The sequence below is a fragment of the Cervus canadensis genome, chromosome 8, assembly GCF_019320065.1.
Source record: "Cervus canadensis isolate Bull #8, Minnesota chromosome 8, ASM1932006v1, whole genome shotgun sequence".
Taxonomy (NCBI): domain Eukaryota; kingdom Metazoa; phylum Chordata; class Mammalia; order Artiodactyla; family Cervidae; genus Cervus; species Cervus canadensis.
The window spans coordinates 40,184,187-40,204,175 of record NC_057393.1 but is presented as its reverse complement, the minus strand read 5'-3'; the positions used below and the strand labels follow the sequence as shown (position 1 = coordinate 40,204,175).

At 38.2% G+C, this 19,989-nt stretch overlaps 1 protein-coding gene across 8 annotated transcripts in view; it reads right to left on the bottom strand.

The window, feature by feature from the left end:
* The window catches only part of RNLS (renalase, FAD dependent amine oxidase), a 301,302-nt gene that overhangs the window by 51,755 nt on the left and 229,558 nt on the right, over positions 1–19,989 (bottom strand). For all 8 annotated transcript variants that reach the window (XM_043476086.1, XM_043476088.1, XM_043476090.1 and 5 more), the window contains exon 6: positions 10,729–10,904. In XM_043476086.1, the coding sequence (XP_043332021.1) occupies positions 10,729–10,904 (176 nt within the window). The remainder of the gene's footprint in view (positions 1–10,728; positions 10,905–19,989) is intronic.

Here is a 19,989-nt window from a genome sequence, read left to right as displayed (position 1 = left end):
TCAGAGTTTTTGATATGAAGCATTCTAGTAGGTGTGTCAGGGTATCTCACTGTCATTTTACTTTGCATATCTCCAAGGACCAGTGATGTTCAGCATATTTTTGTGTGCTCGCTTGTCTTCCATATCTCTTCCTTGTTTTGTGGGTTTAAAATATATAACAAGAAATTTAGCATTAGTAATAGCCACTGGCAAACGTTAACCTGTTTTCTTTCTCTATGAATTTGCCTCTTCTGGATATTTCACATATATGGAATCATTCAAGAAGAGACCTTCATGTCTGGTTTCTTTCACTCAGACTAATATTTTCACGGTTCATCCATGCTGAAGCACGTACCAACTTCACTGCTTTTTACAGCTGAATGATATTCCTTCTTATGGGTATACCACACTTTGTTTTTTCATTCATCAGTTTCTGGACATTTGGGTTATTTCTACCTTTGGCTATTCTGAATAATGCTGCTGTGAACTTTGTGTACACGGTTTTATTTGAACGCATGCTCTCAATTCTTTGGGGGTATATACCTAGGATTGGAATAACTTGATCAAATTATAATTTTACATTTATTTTATTGAGGAACTGCTAAACTGTTTTACGCAGTGGCTAAACCATTTTATATTCCCATCAGCAAGGTACAAGTACTCCACTTTCTCTACATCTTCACCAAAACTTAGTTTTCTTTCTTTTTTTAAAAAAATATAGCCATCATAGTGGATGTGAAATGGTATCTCATTTGGTTTTAATTTGCATTTCCCTAGCTCAGCAGTAAAGAACCTGCCTACCAATGCAGGAGATGCAAGTTTGATCCCTGAGTCAAGAAGATCCCCTGGAGAAGGAAATGGCAACTCACTTCAGTACTTTTGCCTGGAAAATCCCATGGATAGAGGAGCCTGGTAGACTCCAGTCCATGGGGTTGCAAGAGCTGAACATGATTTAGTGACTAAACAACAAGAACAACAATTACTAAGGATATGGGATGTCTTTTGATATGCTCATTGGCCATATATATTTTTTGGGGGGAGAAATGTCTATTCAAGTCCTTTGCCCATTTTCAATTGGACTGTTTTACTTTTTGTTGTTGAGTTACTGAGTTCTTTATATATTCTGGATAGTAGACACTTCTCAGATAAGTGATTCACAAATATTTTCTCCTATTCTATTGATTGTCTTTTCACTTCCTTACTAATCCTTCTATGCACACACAGTTTGAATTTTGATGAAGTCCAAATTTACTACTTGTTTTTCTTATTACTTATGATTTTGGTGCTGTATCTAAGAAATCACTTCAGATACAGCCATAAAGATTTACCACTAATTCTATGCACACACAGTTTGAATTTTGATGAAATCCAAATTTTCTACTTGTTTTTCTTATTACTTATGCTTTTGGTGTTATATCTAAGAAATCACTGCCAAATACAAAGTCATAAAGATTTACCCCTATGTTTTCTTCTAAGACTTTTATGATTTTAGCTTGTATGTTTTCAATCCATATTAGGTGGACTTTGCATGTTGTGTGAGGTAAGGATATAACTTCATTCTTTCATATATTGATATCCTGTTGTTCTAGCACAATATGTTGAAGAGATAATTCATTTCCATTGAATGTTTTTGGGAACCCTGTCAGAAATCAGCTCATTATAGGTATAGCATTTTTGGGCTCTCAATTCTATTCCATTGATTTATATGTCTATTCTTATCTTGTTACAATACTTTATGGTAGCTTTGTATAATAGCAAGTTTGGAAATCAGAAAGTGTGAGTCCTCCAGCTTTATTCTTTTTCAAGACTGTCTTGGCTATTTGGGGTCCCTTGCAACTCTGTATGAATTTTTGGATTAGCTTTTCCATTTCTGCAAAGGCCATTGGGATTTTGATAGTGGCTTAGTCGCTAAGTTGTATCCAACTCTTGCAACCCCATGGACTGTAGCCCGTTAGGCTCCTCTGTCCATGGGATTTTCCAGACAAGAATACTGGGGTGGGTTGTCATTTACTTTTCCAGGGATTTTGATAGAGACTGTAACAAATTTGTAGATCACTTTGGGGAATACTGCCATTTAAAAATACTGGGTTTTATGATTTATGAACTTGGGATGGTTTTTATTTATTTAAGTCTACTTTAATTTCTTTCAACAATGCTTTGTGGTTTTCACTGCAGAACTCTTATGCCTCCATGGTTAAATTCACACCTCTTCTTCAATGAAGTACCCTTTCAAATATTTTGCCCAGCTTTAAATAACAGGGCCATTTGTTTTCTTATTTCTGACTTGTGAAAATTCTTTATATATTCTGGATACCAATCTCTTATCAGATACATGTTTTTGCAAACATTTTCTCCAAGTCTGTAGCATGTTCTGTCATTTCCTTAACAGTACCTTTCAAAGCATTTTAAATTTTGATCAAGCATCACTTATCAATTTATTCTTTATTGTTTGTGCTTTATGTATCCTAAGAAATGTTTGCCAAACTAAAGATCTAAAGATTTTCTCCTATGTTTTTATCTAGAAGTTTCATAGTTTGATGTTTTATAATGTTTTATATAGATCTATGATCTATTTTTAGTTAATTTTTGTATACAGTGTGAACCTTGAACTTTTTTACCTAAAGGGACATGTTCAATTTCTATTTTTCTGTTCACTCATTGCATCGTGTTAGGCAAAACTATCAATTTGAACTTTAGTTTCCTCATTTAAACAAAGATAGAAATATTTACTTCTGGATCTGTCAGAATTGTTGTGAGGAGCAAATGGAAACAAGCATAAAATTACTTTCTAAACTCAGAGTATAAATGATAACTATTATTACTTCTAACATCAGCCAACAGAATGATGGCATAAGAATGTATCATAATTGGAAGAAAGCCAGATTTAAATTACCAGTAGTAGAGAGAGTGTTTAAAAACACTAACTTTTAGGCTGTCTTCATTTTTTTTTTCATTCTTTTTTTATATTCTGTTCTGCAGTAGTGATTTCCACCATTCTGTCTTCCAGGTCACTTATCCATTCTTCTGCCTCAGTTATTCTGCTATTAATTCCTTCTAGTGCACTGCTCATCTCTGGTTGGTTGTTCTTTAGTTTTTCTAGGTCTTTGGGAAACATTTCTTGCATCTTTTCCATTCTTCTTCCAAGATCCTGGATCATCTTCACTATAATTATTCTGAATTCTTTTTCTGGAAGATTGCCTATCTTCACTTCACTTAGTTGTTTTTCTGGGGTTTTATCTTGTCCCTTCATCTGGGACATGACTCTCTGCTTTTTCATTCTGATTAACTTTCCGTGATGTGGTTTTCATTCTAGCTGCTGTGAGACTGCGGTTCTTCTTGCTTCTTCTGGCTGCCCTAAAAAACACTAACTTTTAAGTAGACCTGTGTTTGAATTTCATTTTTGCCACTTCCCAGTGGAAGAGCCTCACAAAGGGCTCTGTGCTCTCAACTTCTTAACTTTCTGACCTTTGCAATTGGGAAGGAGTAAAAACCTCCATGGGGTGAAGATGAAGTGAGTTACACACAGAGTAGGGGATTGATAAATGGCATTTGAGAAAGAGAGGGAGAGAATGAGTATGCATGTACACTAATAAAATGATGATGCAAACTGTCATAGTTTATATGAATGCTATAACAGTTTATGGCAGTTCAGTTCAGTTTAGTCGCTGAGTTGTGTATGACTCTGTGACCCCATGGACTGCAGCATGCCAGGCGTCCATCACCAACTTCTGGAGTTTACTCAGAATCATGTCCATTGAGTCGGTGATGCCATCCAACTATCTCATCCTCTGTCATCCCCTTCTCCTCCCGCCTTCAATCTTTCCCAGCATCAGGGTCTTTTCCAATGAGTCAGTTCCTCACATCAGGTGGCCAAAGTATTGGAGTTTCAGCTTCAGCATCAGTTCTTCTAATGAATATTCAGGACTGATTTCCTTTAGGATGGACTGGTTGGATCTCCTTGCTGTCCAAGGGACTCTCAAGAGTCTTCTCCAACACCACAGTTCAAAAGCATCAATTCTTCGGTGCTCAGCTTTCTTTATAGTCCAACTCTTACATCCATACATGACTACTGGAAAAACCATAGCTTTGATTAGATGGACCTTTGTTGGCAAAGTAATATCTCTGCTTTTTAATATGTTGTCTGGGTTGGTCATAACTTTTCTTCCAAGGAGCAAGTGTCTTTTAATTTCATGGCTGCAGTCACAGTGATTTTGGAGCCCCACCAAAATAAAGTCTGTAACTGTTTCCACTGTTTCCTCATCTATTTGCCATGAAGTGATGGGACCAGATGCCATGATCTTAGTTTTCTGAATGTTGAGTTTTAAGCCAACTTTTTCACTCTCCTCTTTCACGTTCATCAAGAGGCTCTTCCGTTCTTCACTTTCTGCCATAAGGGTGGTGTCATCTGCATATCTGAGGTTACTGATATTTCTCCTGGCAATCTTGATTCCAGCTTGTGCTTCATCCAGCCCAGCATTGCTCATGATGTCCTCTGCATATAAGTTAAATAAGCAGGGTGACAATACACAGCCTTAACATACTTCTTTCCCTATTTGGAACCACTCTGCTGTTCCATGTCCAGTTCTAACTGTTGCTTCCTGACCTGTATACAGATCTCTCAAGAGGCATGTCAGGTGGTCTGGTATTCCTATCTCTTTAAGGCAAGATCAACGTAAAAAGCAAGAATGTATCCTGTACTCTCTTGGAACTGGGAAAGTGTACACATTGTTAGAACATCATTTCAACATCATTTCCTTTGCCTCTCTGGCTTCATCTTGTAGGAGTTAGCTCAGGTGACATTTTCTTCTAAGAAGGTATTTATTACCATTTTCTCCTCAAATCTGCTCTGTGTTCACACAATACATTGTTTATCCTTTTCCTAGAAGAAAATGTACCATATAATGATTATCTGCTTATTGGTCAGCCTTACTGATTATATGGGAAAGTCCTTGAATGAATGGAGCTGTCTTTGAGTCTATAGAATCCAGTATAATGTCTGGCATACAGTGGAAACCAATTGCTGACGTTGTTGAAAGTCACTCAATTGTGTCCAACTCTTTGCGACCCCATGAACTATATAGTCCATAGAATTCTCCAGGTCAGAATACTGGAGTGGGTAGCTTTTCCCTTCTCCAAGGGATCTTCCCAACCCAAGGACTGAACCTGGGTTTCCTGCATTGCAGGCAGATTCTTTACCAGCTGAGCCACAAGGGAAGCCCAAGAAACTCAATAAATGTCAGCTAAATGAAAAGCTGAATATATATTACTAATTTCTAATGTGGGTATAAATAGCTTTTGTCAACTGAACTTTTTAGTTCAGTTTGTTAGTTCAGAGCATAATACTGAGGTCTACTATGCACAGACCAAGTAGACTTCCCTTTATGGAACAGAGCCATATATAATAACATTCATCATTCAGTTTTCAGTAGTAATACTGGGTGCAGATGAATATATATTGCATTTGTCCAAGAAAAATGATACAGATTCATTTTTAAAGTTTCCTATAAAGTAATGCTGTTCAAAATAATTAGTTTTTCTGAAAAAGTGTGATGCTGACTACATGGCAGGGTAAGTTCCTGCCATGAGTATTTGAAAAAAGTGATTTAATTAAACTTAGATGTGTTAAAACATTTAATAGCTCATATAATGTGAGATTTTATGAAAAGGGGAAATATCTGCTCATATAAACGTCAATGAAACTGTGACTGAACATCCCTAATTCAATGATCAGAGTTGCTCAGCTGATGATCTCATACATACGTAGCTTCCTCAAAATAAAGTGAAGCAATGGGTTAGTACTGTACCAGTGAGAAAGAGGTGAGAGATTACTCAGTGGAATGCTTAGGACTGACACCTGTTAGATTTCCTGCTCTTGGCAGACTGGGTCATGCCATAGCCTACCAATCCCAAAGGGCCTGTTTCAGCTCTCCATGGATTACCATAAACTTATGGCACAGAAGCAAGAGTACTCTTGAGGCCATAACTTCACGCCAGGAAATTTTAACTCATGGTGTAAGTTGTGTTAAATTACCAGACACTGGACAGCGTGTAAGTTAGTTTAGGAATGAATGGCAGGAAACTGAAAAACCTGTAAGCTGAAAAAAACCGACAAGAGTTCCTTGTGTCCACAGGGATTCATCACTTTTATATGACCTTGTTCTGAAGGTAATAGTCTCTATGGTATGACTTAGCATCATCGCCCCTGGAGTTGAGTCAGTCCTGAAATATCCTTGTCCAGAAATATGTGTGTGTGTAAAAAGAGAGGAGAGAAAAGACAGAGACTCTGAAAAGACAAGAGAGTGAGTAAGAAAAAATATGAAGTGCAGCAGCATGCCACACCAGAAAAGAGCAAGGGATACACAGAGCTCATCTACTACTAAACACCACAGAATCACCTTTACCCACCTCCTCTCTTCCTCTTCCTGTTGCTATTCTTATTTAGCAATAATGGAGAACTTGCCTTGTACTAGTGTTACAGTAAATGTTTTCTACTGTGTTCTCTCCTTTCATTCTAACCACTATGAGGGGTCATTCTCTTCCTATGATGGAGGTTCAGTTGTACCATTTACAGATGGGCTTAGAGTTATAGTCTAGCTTACTCAAAGGCACAGGGAGAACTGAGGTTTGAACTGATCTATCTGACTCCAAAACCCAAAGTCATAATCACCCCACGTTAAATAAATTATCCAACAACACACCTAATGTACTTTAACTGATAAACACAAGTGACTTGTGTCTTTCAAAGCACTTATCCTAGAAGGCCATATGATTAAATCTGTAGTGATGCACTGACCAACATCTTTTAGGGTAGGAGCTTTTAGAATCAGCTTACTGGACACATTAACACAGATAAACACAAGCAGTTATATCTCCTTAGTTATATAAAAACATTTAAGAAAATCATCAAGGTTGCCCATCTACTTTACTAAAAGATGTATGTCCAAATGACTTGAGTTGTTTCTGAAACATTAAATTCAAGCTCACTTTTCAAAGACCTGATTGAACTGAGTACATGCTGAAGAATAAGTGTCAGGATTTTAAGGAGATGCCCAATCTGGCTGCAATAAGGGTGTGGCTTATTAGGGTGACTGACTATGTTGAAAGGGACACTCGTTTGAATTTATAGTCTTGGTATATTCATACAATCAATCAGTCACTGCTTTTCAGTTTCACCCTACCAAAGAGAAGACAGCGAGGGGGATATGACAGAAAATGTGAGGGGAAAAAAAAAAAGAGGAACTATCAATTTCTACCTGACCTTCCAACACTGAAATAAGACACAGCTACTGGTCAGAAATGAATCTCATAAGGGAATAATGTAAATATGTGGGTGATTTCAGGCTCTGCTGTGTATACACACCCCACCACCCTGTCCCATCAAACACAAACCTCCTAAGAAAAATTCTGGCCTTAAGTTGTCACCTATTTCCTCTTTTATTCCTTCCAACTCCTGAGCAGTACTATGCCAACCAAGGTAATCAACTGGGGAAGACCTGAGGAAGCCAAATGGGGAATTTGCATTGAAAAGTTCTTAGATTTTCCTCTCTGGTGGGGGTGGGGGGGTGGGGGACATCGAGTCAAAGATGAGGAATGTGAGTGGAAGCTGAAGAAAGGAAAGAAAAAAGAAAAGCCCACATGGCTGATAATTGGAAAACTGTGGAAAACTAGAGTTAAGGTGCAAAAACTTTGAGGGAGCTCGTAGAAGTGGGACATATAAGGAATGAGAAGAGAAACTTCAAAAAGTACTGCTAAGGATAATGAATTTTGGATATCTTTAAAGATCTATAAAAGACACTAGTAAAGATAAGAATTGCTTTACATTCTCTTAGGTTGCTGAATTTTGTGTCTTTGACTACAACACAAGACTGGGCTATGAGGGATTCTTGATTTATTTGGGTTATAGGAGAATAACATTTACAGCAGGTGTTCTTAATGCTGGATTCGTGGGAGGCATTTTAGGTTGCTTGTAAATCTTCATAATTAGATGCAATTTTGTGTTTATGTGTACATGTATATTTTGAAAGGCTGTACATCTTGATATTCATGGCTTTGATGAGGTTCTTAAAGAGTTCATGATCCTTCTTAAAGAATATAAAAGGGCTCACGTTGAGCAGAGAGAAAGTACAGCCTCAGGGCAAAAGACCAAGTGAAGAAATGCAACTATAGAAGAGAACAATTCTAATTTTATAGCAAGAGTTTAATAGGCTAGTCCAAATCCATTTATTTTTGCCAAAGATACCAAAGCACTCATTTACCACCTGACTCTCCTTTTTCCCTACCCTTAAATTCCTCTCTCGATGCCCATGGTGTTTGAAATGCATTCAGTGATTATTTTATTCATTTTTTTAATAAAAGAGTAATCCATGAATGTGCTACATGACAAAAAAGGCACTGAAATATTTAGAAATAAGGGGGAAAGTTAGAGTTAAACTCACAAGCAAATCATATTTTTATAGTAAATGTATAAAACTAGAGTAGTTTGGGAAAGACATCATGATAGACTCTGAAACAAAGGGAAGCACAGTGAATAATAGTGGTGAGAGGATTAGGGTTATCAAACTGATTAAGTGTCCCCTGTCAATGTGCATGGAAGTTGTTTTCAGTTATTACTCTTCTGCTGAGAGGATTAATATATCATACTTGTTACAGAAATCTTAACTCAATGTATCACAGCTTAGGCATCAAGGTATATTAACTGGATAAACATTTAAATGATGGAAGGCAAATAGCTGCAAAGGGGAGGAACTGAGAATCACAAAAAATCTGCCATTGCTTTGCTGTGTTTGTCTGAACCACCTACTCATGTGTTTTATTCAAACCCCAAATGGGAGGCACAGAGCAGCCCCGCAAGTCTTTCAAACACACCTTCTTTCTTCATCTGCCTCCTTCCTTAATAGCAGCACACGCTAGAAAGCAGCGCTATCCAACTCAAGGCAAAAAATTTGATTTAGTGTCTTAGGAGAAGGCTTTCAGCAAAAATTAGTCTCTAGGATTCCATGGACAGAGTATTAGATGTGACCTAGGCATTTGTTATATGCTCATGGAAGAAATGAGTAAACAAATGAATAAATGAACAACCATCTTTCACTACCCTGCCTGCCCCCCACCCCCACCCCTTCCTCCCAGCCCCTGCCACTGTGGATATAAGACGTTAGAGGCAGAAGAAGGCTTGGAGAGTCACATTAAGGAAACATAAAATGGACTCTACACAAAATACTCCCTTACCTCTTTCAGAAAGCAGTCACTTCCAGAAAATGGCTTGAGCCTTAAAGGGCTGGTGCTCTCCCAGAGGTTTTATTAGAGGGGCAGGCAATACTGCCTCATAAAGGAATCTGCTAAAGAATTCTGGGGGAAGGAAGGTTATGACAGGCAGAAGTAAGGCTCCTCTCTTGTGGCTCAGCTGGTAAAGAATGCACCTGCCATGCAGGAGACCTGGGTTTGATCCCTTGGCTGGGAAGGTCTCCTGGAGAAGGGAAAGGCTACCCACTCCAGTATTCTGACCTGGAGAATTCCATGGACTGTATAGTCCATGGTGTTGCAAAGAGTCGGACAGGACTGAGCAACTTTAACTTCACTTCACTTGCTATGTAAAATATCTAGTTTCAAATTATATCAACAAGATTATTTCCGTGTTTTCTTTTTCAGACCAACCTAAGATTAAGTAAAATATCATTTAAAGACATTGGCTATTGAGCTTTGAAAAAGTTGTTTTAAAAGGAAGAAGTCTTCTAAAGTGACCATGATGTGTTTAAGTAAATATTTTCCTGAAAGGTTCACTGTATAATTTAACTTGAGAAGATATGGGTAAACACATAGAACTGCTGCAATATTTTAGGAAGTAATTTACCATTTCCTCTGATTTTGGAAAGTCCTTTAAAATATATAAAATCTGTTGTGATTTCTCCCAACCACTTTTTCTAAAGGGTTCACAGCTCTAGTAACAAATAGTGCTGATAAATCAGGTAATCAATGTGCTAGGAAATCTTAGGAAAAAATAGACAAGTCACTGCTTCCTTTTCCCTCTGCTCCACTGTCCCCAAACCACTTCCCAACTGAGTTTACAGATCAATACTTTTTCTATGAATACTCAGAAACTTCTGTTGGAATATACAGAGGATTTTCAGAAAAGTCAGCATTTACTTAGTGTAAGGAGTTTTTTAAGTTTGAACTGGTAGACTGATCAGCAGGTTTATCTAATCCTGAAAAAACAGCTCAAGTAGCTGATCTATTCATTTTTCATTCATCATTTATACCTGATCTGTTCAGGTATTCATTTCTCTCTCCCAAACAGCTCTACTGGCAGCAGTCAAAACCAAAGTGGGAACTTAATAAAAATGAAAATTGTGGTAGCAAAATATACTTACAAGGTTAATTTGACATATTGCAAAAAATTTGGGAGGTTATAGTGGTTTCTATATAACCACAGTACTGATTTAGAAAAACCTCAGAGAAACAGCTGCATTTTGATATATAACCTGCCTTGCCTGAATAAGAAACCCCAGATTTTCAGGTTATATAAGTCTAGATGCTAGAATTTGAACATAACATTGGGGAAAATTATATGTGTCTCTTACTGAGAAATAACAGGATAATAAAAACTTGCATGTAAACTTCTCTATTAGACAAATGCATATTTGCTCCCAAGATCACATGTTAATTTCTTTTACTAGAGAGTGGCAAAAGATGAGAAAAAGTAAAGTCAGATCTGATTAAGAAAACTGTGCTCATACCACTGGGTTCTCTGATTACCTGTGAATGTCTCCATTTCTGGCATTTGGTAGCAACTGGCTGAGGCAAACCAGGCAAAATGTTTTCCAGCTGCTGGAAGATTAACTCCTGCACATCCTCAATGCTGTGTTCCAAGTGTGTAACTCCAAATGGGACAGTGGTGTGAATCACAAGGGAAGGTCCGATTTCTGATGACTCTAATAGAAGAGGAACATAAAGATGTATCTTGAAGTGAGTAACATGGAAGTGTCTCTCAGCCTTTCAATCCAGATTTAAGAATTGATCACAATAATCAGACAATAAATGAGGGGAAAACAATCTAAACTTTGAAGCATAAAATTAGGCTAGTTCTGAAACTCAAAATCAGGTTTCACTGAAGAGGACGTCAGATTCAAGACATAGTTTATTTTTTTTAATTTAAAAAAAATTTTAATTTTTTTAAATTATATTTTTTAATAATTGTTTCACAATGTTGTGTTGGTTTCAAGATGTATTTTAAAGAATAAATTTTCAGGTCTTGTTAAAGAACCTGAAGGAAAGCAAAAGGACCTCATATATACTTCCTTGGGTGTAATTAAATTTATTTGTATCCTTTTCATCCACTAAAACATAAGCTCATCAGGGCAAGAAGCATTTCTTTTTTCTTTTTAAAAATTTTACTTATTTATTTATGGGCTGTGCTGGGTCTTTGCTGCTGCACAGGCTTTCCTCTAGCGCTTTGAGCTGGGACTGCCCTCTAGTTACGGTGTGCGGGCTTCTCACTGCGGCAGCTTCTCCTGTTGCACAGCGCTGGGCTCTAGGGTGCCTGGGCTCTAGGCTACATGGGCTTCAGTAGCTGCAGCTCCTCTGCTCTAGGGCACAGGCAAGGACTTAGCTGCTCCACTGCATGTGGGATCAACCCAGATCAGGAATGGAACCTGTGTCTTCTGCACTGGCAGGTGGATTATTTACCACTGAGCCATCAGGGAAGCCCAGAACCATTTCTTATATTTAGTCTGAAAAGGTGTTAGTTGCTCAGTTGTGTCTAACTGATTGCCATCCCATGGACTGTAGCCCACCAGGCTCCTCTGTCCATGGGATTTCCCAGGCAAGAATACTGGAATCGGTTGCCATTTCCTTCTCCAGGGGGTCTTCCTGACTGACCTGAGGCACCAGGAAGCCCATACATAACCTTTACTCACTTTAAATTCTGAGAACAAAGTAGATGTTCATCTTTTTAATTTTATGTTAAACGGATTGCAAAATGCCTTGTTGAAATTATATAAATACCAGAGTAAAATGTCTTTAAAAAACCCAAGCTTCTTTCTAAAAACAAGCTTGACTTCATAATGTTCTTCATCTTTTAGGCAGCAGTAAAAATAATTTCTGCTTTATTCATTACATGGAGCTACTTATCATTTTTGTCTACCACTGAATTTTTTTTTTTTTGCTATATTTTCACAATGACAAACAATAAGTGCTTCATATCTCACTCTTTGGTAGAATACAGGAAATCGAATAGTTTGACACTGAAAACAAAGTGACTGAGGCATCAGAGAATACAACCTTGGAAGGAATGTTAACCAGGATTTCCTGCTATTATTATTTGTTTAAATCATGCAGAAGGGAAAAGCTGAGAGAAAACAAAATAGATATGAAACACATGAAATAATAATATGAAAGTTGGTGCTCTCCCCTGCTGAAAGAAGAAAATACTAAAATGTATAAATTATTTTGATGGGGGTTGGAAAGACTGATTCTGAAAATTCTTTCAATTGGAAGTATAAAGCTCTTCTTACAATTGTTATAAAAGATAACAATCTCTTTGAGATAGGTTTGTAAAATATTTCACAGAAAAAGTAATTTTACACAGAGCAAGAAAATTTCTTGCTTTGTATGCACTCAACCTCTTTACTTTGTGTGTCTCTATGTACAATGAGAATAAGTATCTACTATGTTGTTCTGTGGTCTGGATTAAATGACATAATGTGTGTGAGGTGTTTAGCACTGTTTCTGGTACAGAAGAGGTGCTTAATAAATGTAAGTTATGGGAATAAAAGGAATTAGTTAGATATATCCAAGGGGAAAGTTTGCCTGATGTTGCTCAAATGAAGATGTGAGCTATTATTTTGTTGTTGTTGTTAAAACACTTCATTTTCCCATTACACCCTGACTTATGAATTTTACAGCAAAATGGAAAAGAAGAGAGACCCAAAATGCTATGAGCGCTATAAAGTGGCATGCTTCCAAACATTTCAAGATATATGAGACTGTGAGAGCTGACTTCAGAATCTGTGCTGTAAATGTAATGGTAAGGAGATTGTCCAGTTTCACCTCACACTGGCTGGAACAACTTGAAAGAGGATAGAGGGGGACCCTCTCTTTGAACATACAATGCTTAATCTATTGGGGTCAACTTTACTGATACCACACAGGAGTGCAAAATCTCAAAATTCTTTCACTGGCTACAAACAATGGTGAGAAACCTATTGCATCTTGTCTCAGGGGGTGTTACCTATGTTTCAGTTTAATATATTCAAGAAGGCTTATACACAGAAAGGGAATGGCAATGACACCTGCCTTCCATGAGGTACCAAATCTTCCTAGAGACAGAGAAAGCTACTCAGTCAGCATTCGGAAGCAAGAGAATTGAGGTTCTGAGTTGACTTATCTATGGCAGGCTTCAAAGGGAGAGGAACTTGTGTGCGTGAGGTTGCACTGACCCAGACATTTGTTCTAGCGGGGAGCTCATAAAATTGTTAAGGGTAGTGATGGTGCATTGCCAGGTTTCTTCCATGTACATTAGCCATCCACTCCAAGGAGAGCAATAAAAAAGGAAATTTAAGGCTAAAAATGAAACAGTTCTTGCATAACAATCAGAGAACAACCTGACTACTTGTTTTTATTGGACTCAGACAAAAATTTTTGAGAATTTCAATTAAAATATGAATACCTGCAACCTCAGACAATGACTTTCAAGGAAGAGGCCCTCGTTCCCTAAATTCAAGAGTATTTTCAGAAGCCAAAGTGCAAAAACACAGTCAACCAGAGTTTAAATGTGACCAAGGCCTGGAACTCAAGTATCATAAAAAACCACAAATATGTTAATAGGATTCAGAGCGTAAATTCAGTGTAGTCATTATTCCTTGGTCACTGAGGAGGTAATGATGTTATCTTTTTCTTTTCTTTATTCAGTTTAACAAGCATACCACTTTGCTTTTGGCATTTTAAATGTAAAGTTCATAGTAAGTTGACAACTATTTCTGTATGTTGGGAGATCAATAACTTCAGTCAGAAGATAACTATTTGAACCTTTGCATCCTTAATATCCTGGTGGTCTTGGACAAATTAATCTCTTAGGCTCCACTTTCTTCCATCAATTAGAAGGGAGTAATACTGCTTACCTTATAAGGCTGTCATGAGGATTAAATGGGTTTGGATACATAAAAGTCTTCTTCAAATACAAAGTGCTATACAAACATAAGGCATCCCTAGAAAATATTTTTGTTTTGACCTCTGAGTTGTGGTAAGAACAGCATTAGAAAGGATAATATGGCTGATTCATATCAATGTATGACAAAACCCACTGAAATGTTGTGAAGTAATTAGCCTCCAACTAATAAAAAAATAAAAAAATTAAAAAAAAAAAAAGAAAGGATAACAGAATTGACTTCTCTCAAAGTACTGACTAATTCTTATGTTAAAACCCCAGGAACAGTGGCGGACTATTCCTGGGTATAGGCACAGCAGTTTTTTGGTTTTGTTTTATTGTGGTAAAATGTATATAATAAAAAATTTACTTTTTAAGCCTATCTTAAGTGTATAGTTCTCTGGCATTATGTACATTTACATTGTTCTGTAAACATCACCACCATTGATCACTAGAACTTTTTTATCTTCCCAAATTGAAACTCCATAGGCATTGAACACTAATTCCTGACTCCCCACTCCCCACTTGCCCCAGCCCCTGCTAAGTGAAAGTTGCTTAGTTGTGTCCAACTCTTTGCGACCCCGTGGACTATACAGTTCATGGAATTCTCCAAGTCTGAATACAGGAGTGGGTAGCCTTTTCCTTCTCAGGGGATCTTCCCAACCCAGGGGTTGAACCCAGGTCTGCCACATTGCAGGTAGATTCTTTGCCAGCTGAGCCACAGGCAAGCCCAAGAATACTGGAGAGGGTAGCCTATCCCTTCTGCAGTGGATTGTCCCGACCCAGGAATCAAACCAGGGTCTCCTGCATCACAGGCAGATTCTTTACTAACTGAGCTATCAGGGAAGTCCAACCACCATTCTTTTTCTCTTCCTATGAATTTGACCAATCCAGATACTTCACATAAGTGGAATTATACAATGTGTTCTTTTGCAAAAGGCTTATTTCACTTAACATGATGTCTTCAAGCTTCATCCATGTTGCAACAGGTGTCAGAATTTCCTTCTTTTTTAAACCCACATAATATTCCATTGTGTGTATATATCATATTTGTTGATTCCTTCACCTTTTGGATATTGTAATGCTGCTAGGAACGTGGGTGTACAATTTACCTGTTTAAGTCTCTGCTCTCACTTCTTCTTGGGGATACACCCAGGAGTGAAACTGCTGATTCATATGATAATTGTATGTTTAGGTTATTGCTCAATCACCATATAATTTTCCATAGTGGCTGCACCATTTTTTCATTCCTACTAGCAATGCACCAAGGTTCTAATTTCTCCACATCCTTGCCAAACACTTGGTATTTTATTTTTTTTAAACAGTCATTCTAATAAGTGTGAAGTGGACACTACATTTCTTTTAGTCTACATTTTTGGGTGGGGAATCAAGACACTGGAAGCTGATAGTTGTAAGAATAGTAGCATCATCACATACTATTAATATAACACTGAGATTGACAAGCCTCTCAGATGGTATAGATTCCATTTGCAATGCAGGTTCAATTCCTGGGTCGGGAAGATCCCCTGGAGAAGGGATAGACTACCCACTCTAGTATTCTTGGGCTTCCCTGGTGGCTCAGATGGTAAAGAATCCACCTGCAATGTTGGACACCTGGATTCGATCCCTGGATTGGAAAGAACCCCTGGAGGAGGACATAGTAACCCACTCCAGTATTCTTGCCTGGAGAATCCCTATGGAGAGAGGAGCCTGGCAGTTTACAGTCCATGGAGCTGCAAAGAGTCAGACATGACTGAGCAAGTAAGCACAGCACATGAAATACGTGCAGTTAAAAGCTACAGAAGTCACCTAGTCCCCAGACAGACATCAAAATTTGTGCTGAAATGAATATTTTTGCCACCTCAGATCCATGGTCATATCAGTCATAATAACAGATAATAGCAGGCTAAGTACTGTTTAGTTAAAGACAAAGGTTGTCATATCGCATCCAGAAAATAACATCTAACCGTATGTAGCTTAGGGCTTCCCAGGTGACACTAGTGGTAAAGAACCTGCCTGCCAAGGCAGGAGACCTAAGAGATGTGGGCTCAGTCCCTGGTCGGGAAGATCCCCTGGAGGAGGGCATAGCAGCTCACTCCAGTGTTCCTGCCTGGAGAATCCCATGGACAGAGGAGCCTGGCAGGCTTCCACAGGGTTGGAAAGAGTTGGACACGACTGAAGGGACTCAGCAGCAGCATATGTAGCTTAAAATGAAATACATTAGGGTTGGGGTTAGAAATTCTTTAAGGCCCAAGTTTAAAGATTATTCCTTTAGAGGTTTACTTTCATTTCTGCCAGGTACCTTGGAGGCAGTACTGCATACGGCTACTTTAACTGGGTTTTTAGAACATACTAGCAGAATGAATTCTGGCACCAAATCTGCCTGAGGGTGGATATGTGGCTTGGCATCTCAGAGGAGACATTTTATCTCTTTTTTTGTTTTTTCCACTCCACTCAAAAATAGGCAAGCATCCCCAATGTCTTCCTCTACCAGATAGGAAACAGCAAATAAGTTCTTTAAAGCCATAAAAGTATACCCATCCATGTGAAAAAACTTTCAAATCTAAAAGAAACAGGCTAATTTTTCTTGGAAAAAAGTTACTGAAATTAACTCATTATAAAATAAATCAGTATAAATGAAAATGTATAAAAGAAATTGAAAACAAAATCAATAAATATTCAAAACAAAAAAAGTACTTCAGGACCTAACTGTTTTACTTGTGAGTAGTTTAAAATTGTCAAGCTAATATAATGTTGATTATAGATACATACATCTCATCTACAAGTATAAACACACAGCAAACTACAGATCATTCTTCTACAAGTGTTAACAGGTATGTTCTTTCATATAAACAGGGAGAATGAAAAGAAACATGATAATCTCAATATGTATTTAAAAGGCATCCAGTAACATTTTAATATCAAACCATGGAAAAGATACACAACATGAAAACACTGACTTTTTCAAAATGAGATAGAATAGCTTTCTTAAGCTGTTGGTCTGTATCATAGTTTATTATGAAATAATACAGATTTTCATGGTAAAATTAGCATAAACCAAGGACACTTAGTAATACCAATGCTATTTAACATTGCTAGTGTAATGCACTAAGATAAAAAATAAAAAGATTTATAAATATTAGTGAAGAAGGAAAATCAAGCTTTAAAATAGTAAGTCAACATAAAATTCATCAAATTAATTAAAAAATTTTGATATTATATTGATTTCCCTACCTACCAACAGTAACTAGTACAGAAACAAAATTGTAAATTAATTCTGCAAGTTTTTTTGAATTTAAAATAATACTAAAGAATAAATAAGGGAATGAGAATATTAAAATATGTTTTTGAAAAAGAAATCATTGAATGGAGACTTACTTTACCATATATTTAAATGTATTATAAAGACACAGCAATCAAATCAGCCAGGTACTGGTTGACTATAATAGTCAGTGAATCAGAACAGATCTCCCTGGGAAAAAAAATCCTAAAATATAGTAAATATTTAGTACAGGACAACAAATTTAACAGAGCAATGGAGGAAGATGCATTTTTATATTGTCCTAGAAAATTGGATATATGGATAGTTTTAACTTAGAATATTCCCCTCCCAATTCTGACCTAAATTTGTCACCATTTCTGATTACTTTCTTCCAAAATTACATGAGTATTCTACACTCTTCACTCATACAGCAAGCTCAGACTTACTGAGACATCCTTATTTACAGGCAAATATTTCAGAGACCTTTTTCATCTGTTAAACTTTGCTGTTAGCCATATCTGTCAAGGAAGGGGCAGGAGTTGGGTTCCCCTAAGGCCAGTTCCAGATTCTATCTCTGACAGGGAAGTCTAGACTAAAGGAACTTAAGGAGTGGCAGACACTATAGTTGCAGACCAAGAGGATCAAAAAAAAAATCAGTGAATATGTTTCTTTAATTACTGATTCAATCAGATGAGCATGTGGGTGCTTAGTGCAGTTTAGTACCATTGCGGCCTCTCAGAAGCTTACATCTTAGTGGGGAGATGGCACCTAGGCAAAACAATTAGAGAGCCATTATCTCTAACTGGTATGGTCTTGACTGTGTGAAAATTAACTTTAGGAAACAGATTCCTAGGAAGAGAGAAAAGGGACCAGGAGTGGAGAGCCACATAGTTTGAGGGGTGGGTGGTCAGTTCCCCTTCCTCCTTCCCCCAGCAGTGGCATTGGTGGTAAGTTCCCCTCCCCCTCCCAATGTGGAATTGGCTTAACTATCCTTGCCCTCTAGCCATGAGAGCTCTTATTACAATTTAGCTCTTTCATTTGGCTCTGGAGCCCAGCAGCAAATGTAACAGGGAGTAAGTCAATCACATTAGTAAGTCCAACAACAAAAAAGTAACTCACTCTCGATGATGAAAGCATAGGGGAAAAGGAAGGAAGAAGAGTGGGAAAGGGAAAGGGAGACAGAGAGGGAGATACAGGTGTGCCTGTTGTCTCTCTCTCCTTCCTCATCTTCCTAGCAAAGCCAACACAGACTGCATCTAACCCTCTGCCACTTGGCATTCCACTTCCTCAGCAGTGTGACTGCTATTATGTGTATTTGCTGCTGGCTGAGAATCAGCAACTAGACCTCACTATTCAGAGGGACCACCTGCAGGCTTTATTTGCTTTTTAATAAGCATCTCAAACAATTCTTACATATAAGTTGTGCTGTGTTCAGTCACTCAGTCGTGTCCAACTCTGTGACCCCATGGACTGTAGCTTACCAGGCTCCTTTGTCCATGGGGATTCTCCAGACAGGAATACTGGAGTGGGTTGCCATTTCCTCCTCCAGGGGATCTTTCTGACCTAGGGATTGAACCTTTGTCTCTTGCATCTCCTGCACTGGCAGGCGGGTTCTTTACCACCAGTATCTATATGGCTTCCCAGGTGGTCCAGTGGTAAAGAACCTGCCTGCCAATACAGGAGACGCAAGAGATGCAGGTTTGATCTCTGGGTTGGGAAGATCCCCTGCAGGAGAAAATGGCAACCCACTCCAGTATGCTTGCCTGGAGAATCCTCATGGACAGAGGAACCTGGTGGACTTCAGACATGACTGAAGCGACTTAGCATGCATACATACAGTTACAGTTCAGCCTCTCAGCTGTGTCTGACTCTTTGCAACCCCATGAACTGCAGCATACCAGGTTTCCCTGTCCTTCACCACCTCCCAGAGCTTGCTCAAACTCAGGTCCATTGAGTTGGCGATGCCATCCAACCACCTCATCCTCTGTCAACCCCTTCTCCTGCCTTCAATTTTTCTCAACATCAGGGTCTTTTCCAATGAGTCGGTTCTTCTCATCAGGTGGCCAAAGTATTGGAGCTTCAACTTCAGCATCAGTCCTTTCAGTGAATATTCAGGGTTGATTTCCTTGATTGACTGGTTTGATCTCCTGGCTATCCAAGGGACTCTCAAGAGTCTTCTCCAACACCGCAGTTCAAAAGCATCAATTCTGCACAGCTTAGCCTTCTTTATGGTCTCTCACATCCACACATGACTACTGGAAAAACCATAGCATGACTATACGGACCTCTGTCGGCAAAGTAATATCTCTGCTTCTTAATACGCTGTCTAGGTTTGTCATAGCTTTCCTTCCAAGGAGCAAGCACATTTTAATTTCATGGCTGCAGTCCCTGTCTGCAGTGATTTTGGAGCCCAAGAAAATAAAGTCTGTCACTGTTTTCTGTTGTTTCCCCATCTATTTGCCATGAAGTGATGGGACTGGATGTATATGTATATGTGTGTGTGTGTGTGTGTGTGTGTCTGTATGTTACAGAAGCCACAATTCACTTACAAGAGCCCTACTCATGTCCTGGGTAATTTCATTGCCTCCAACTATACCTGCAGGAGGGACTT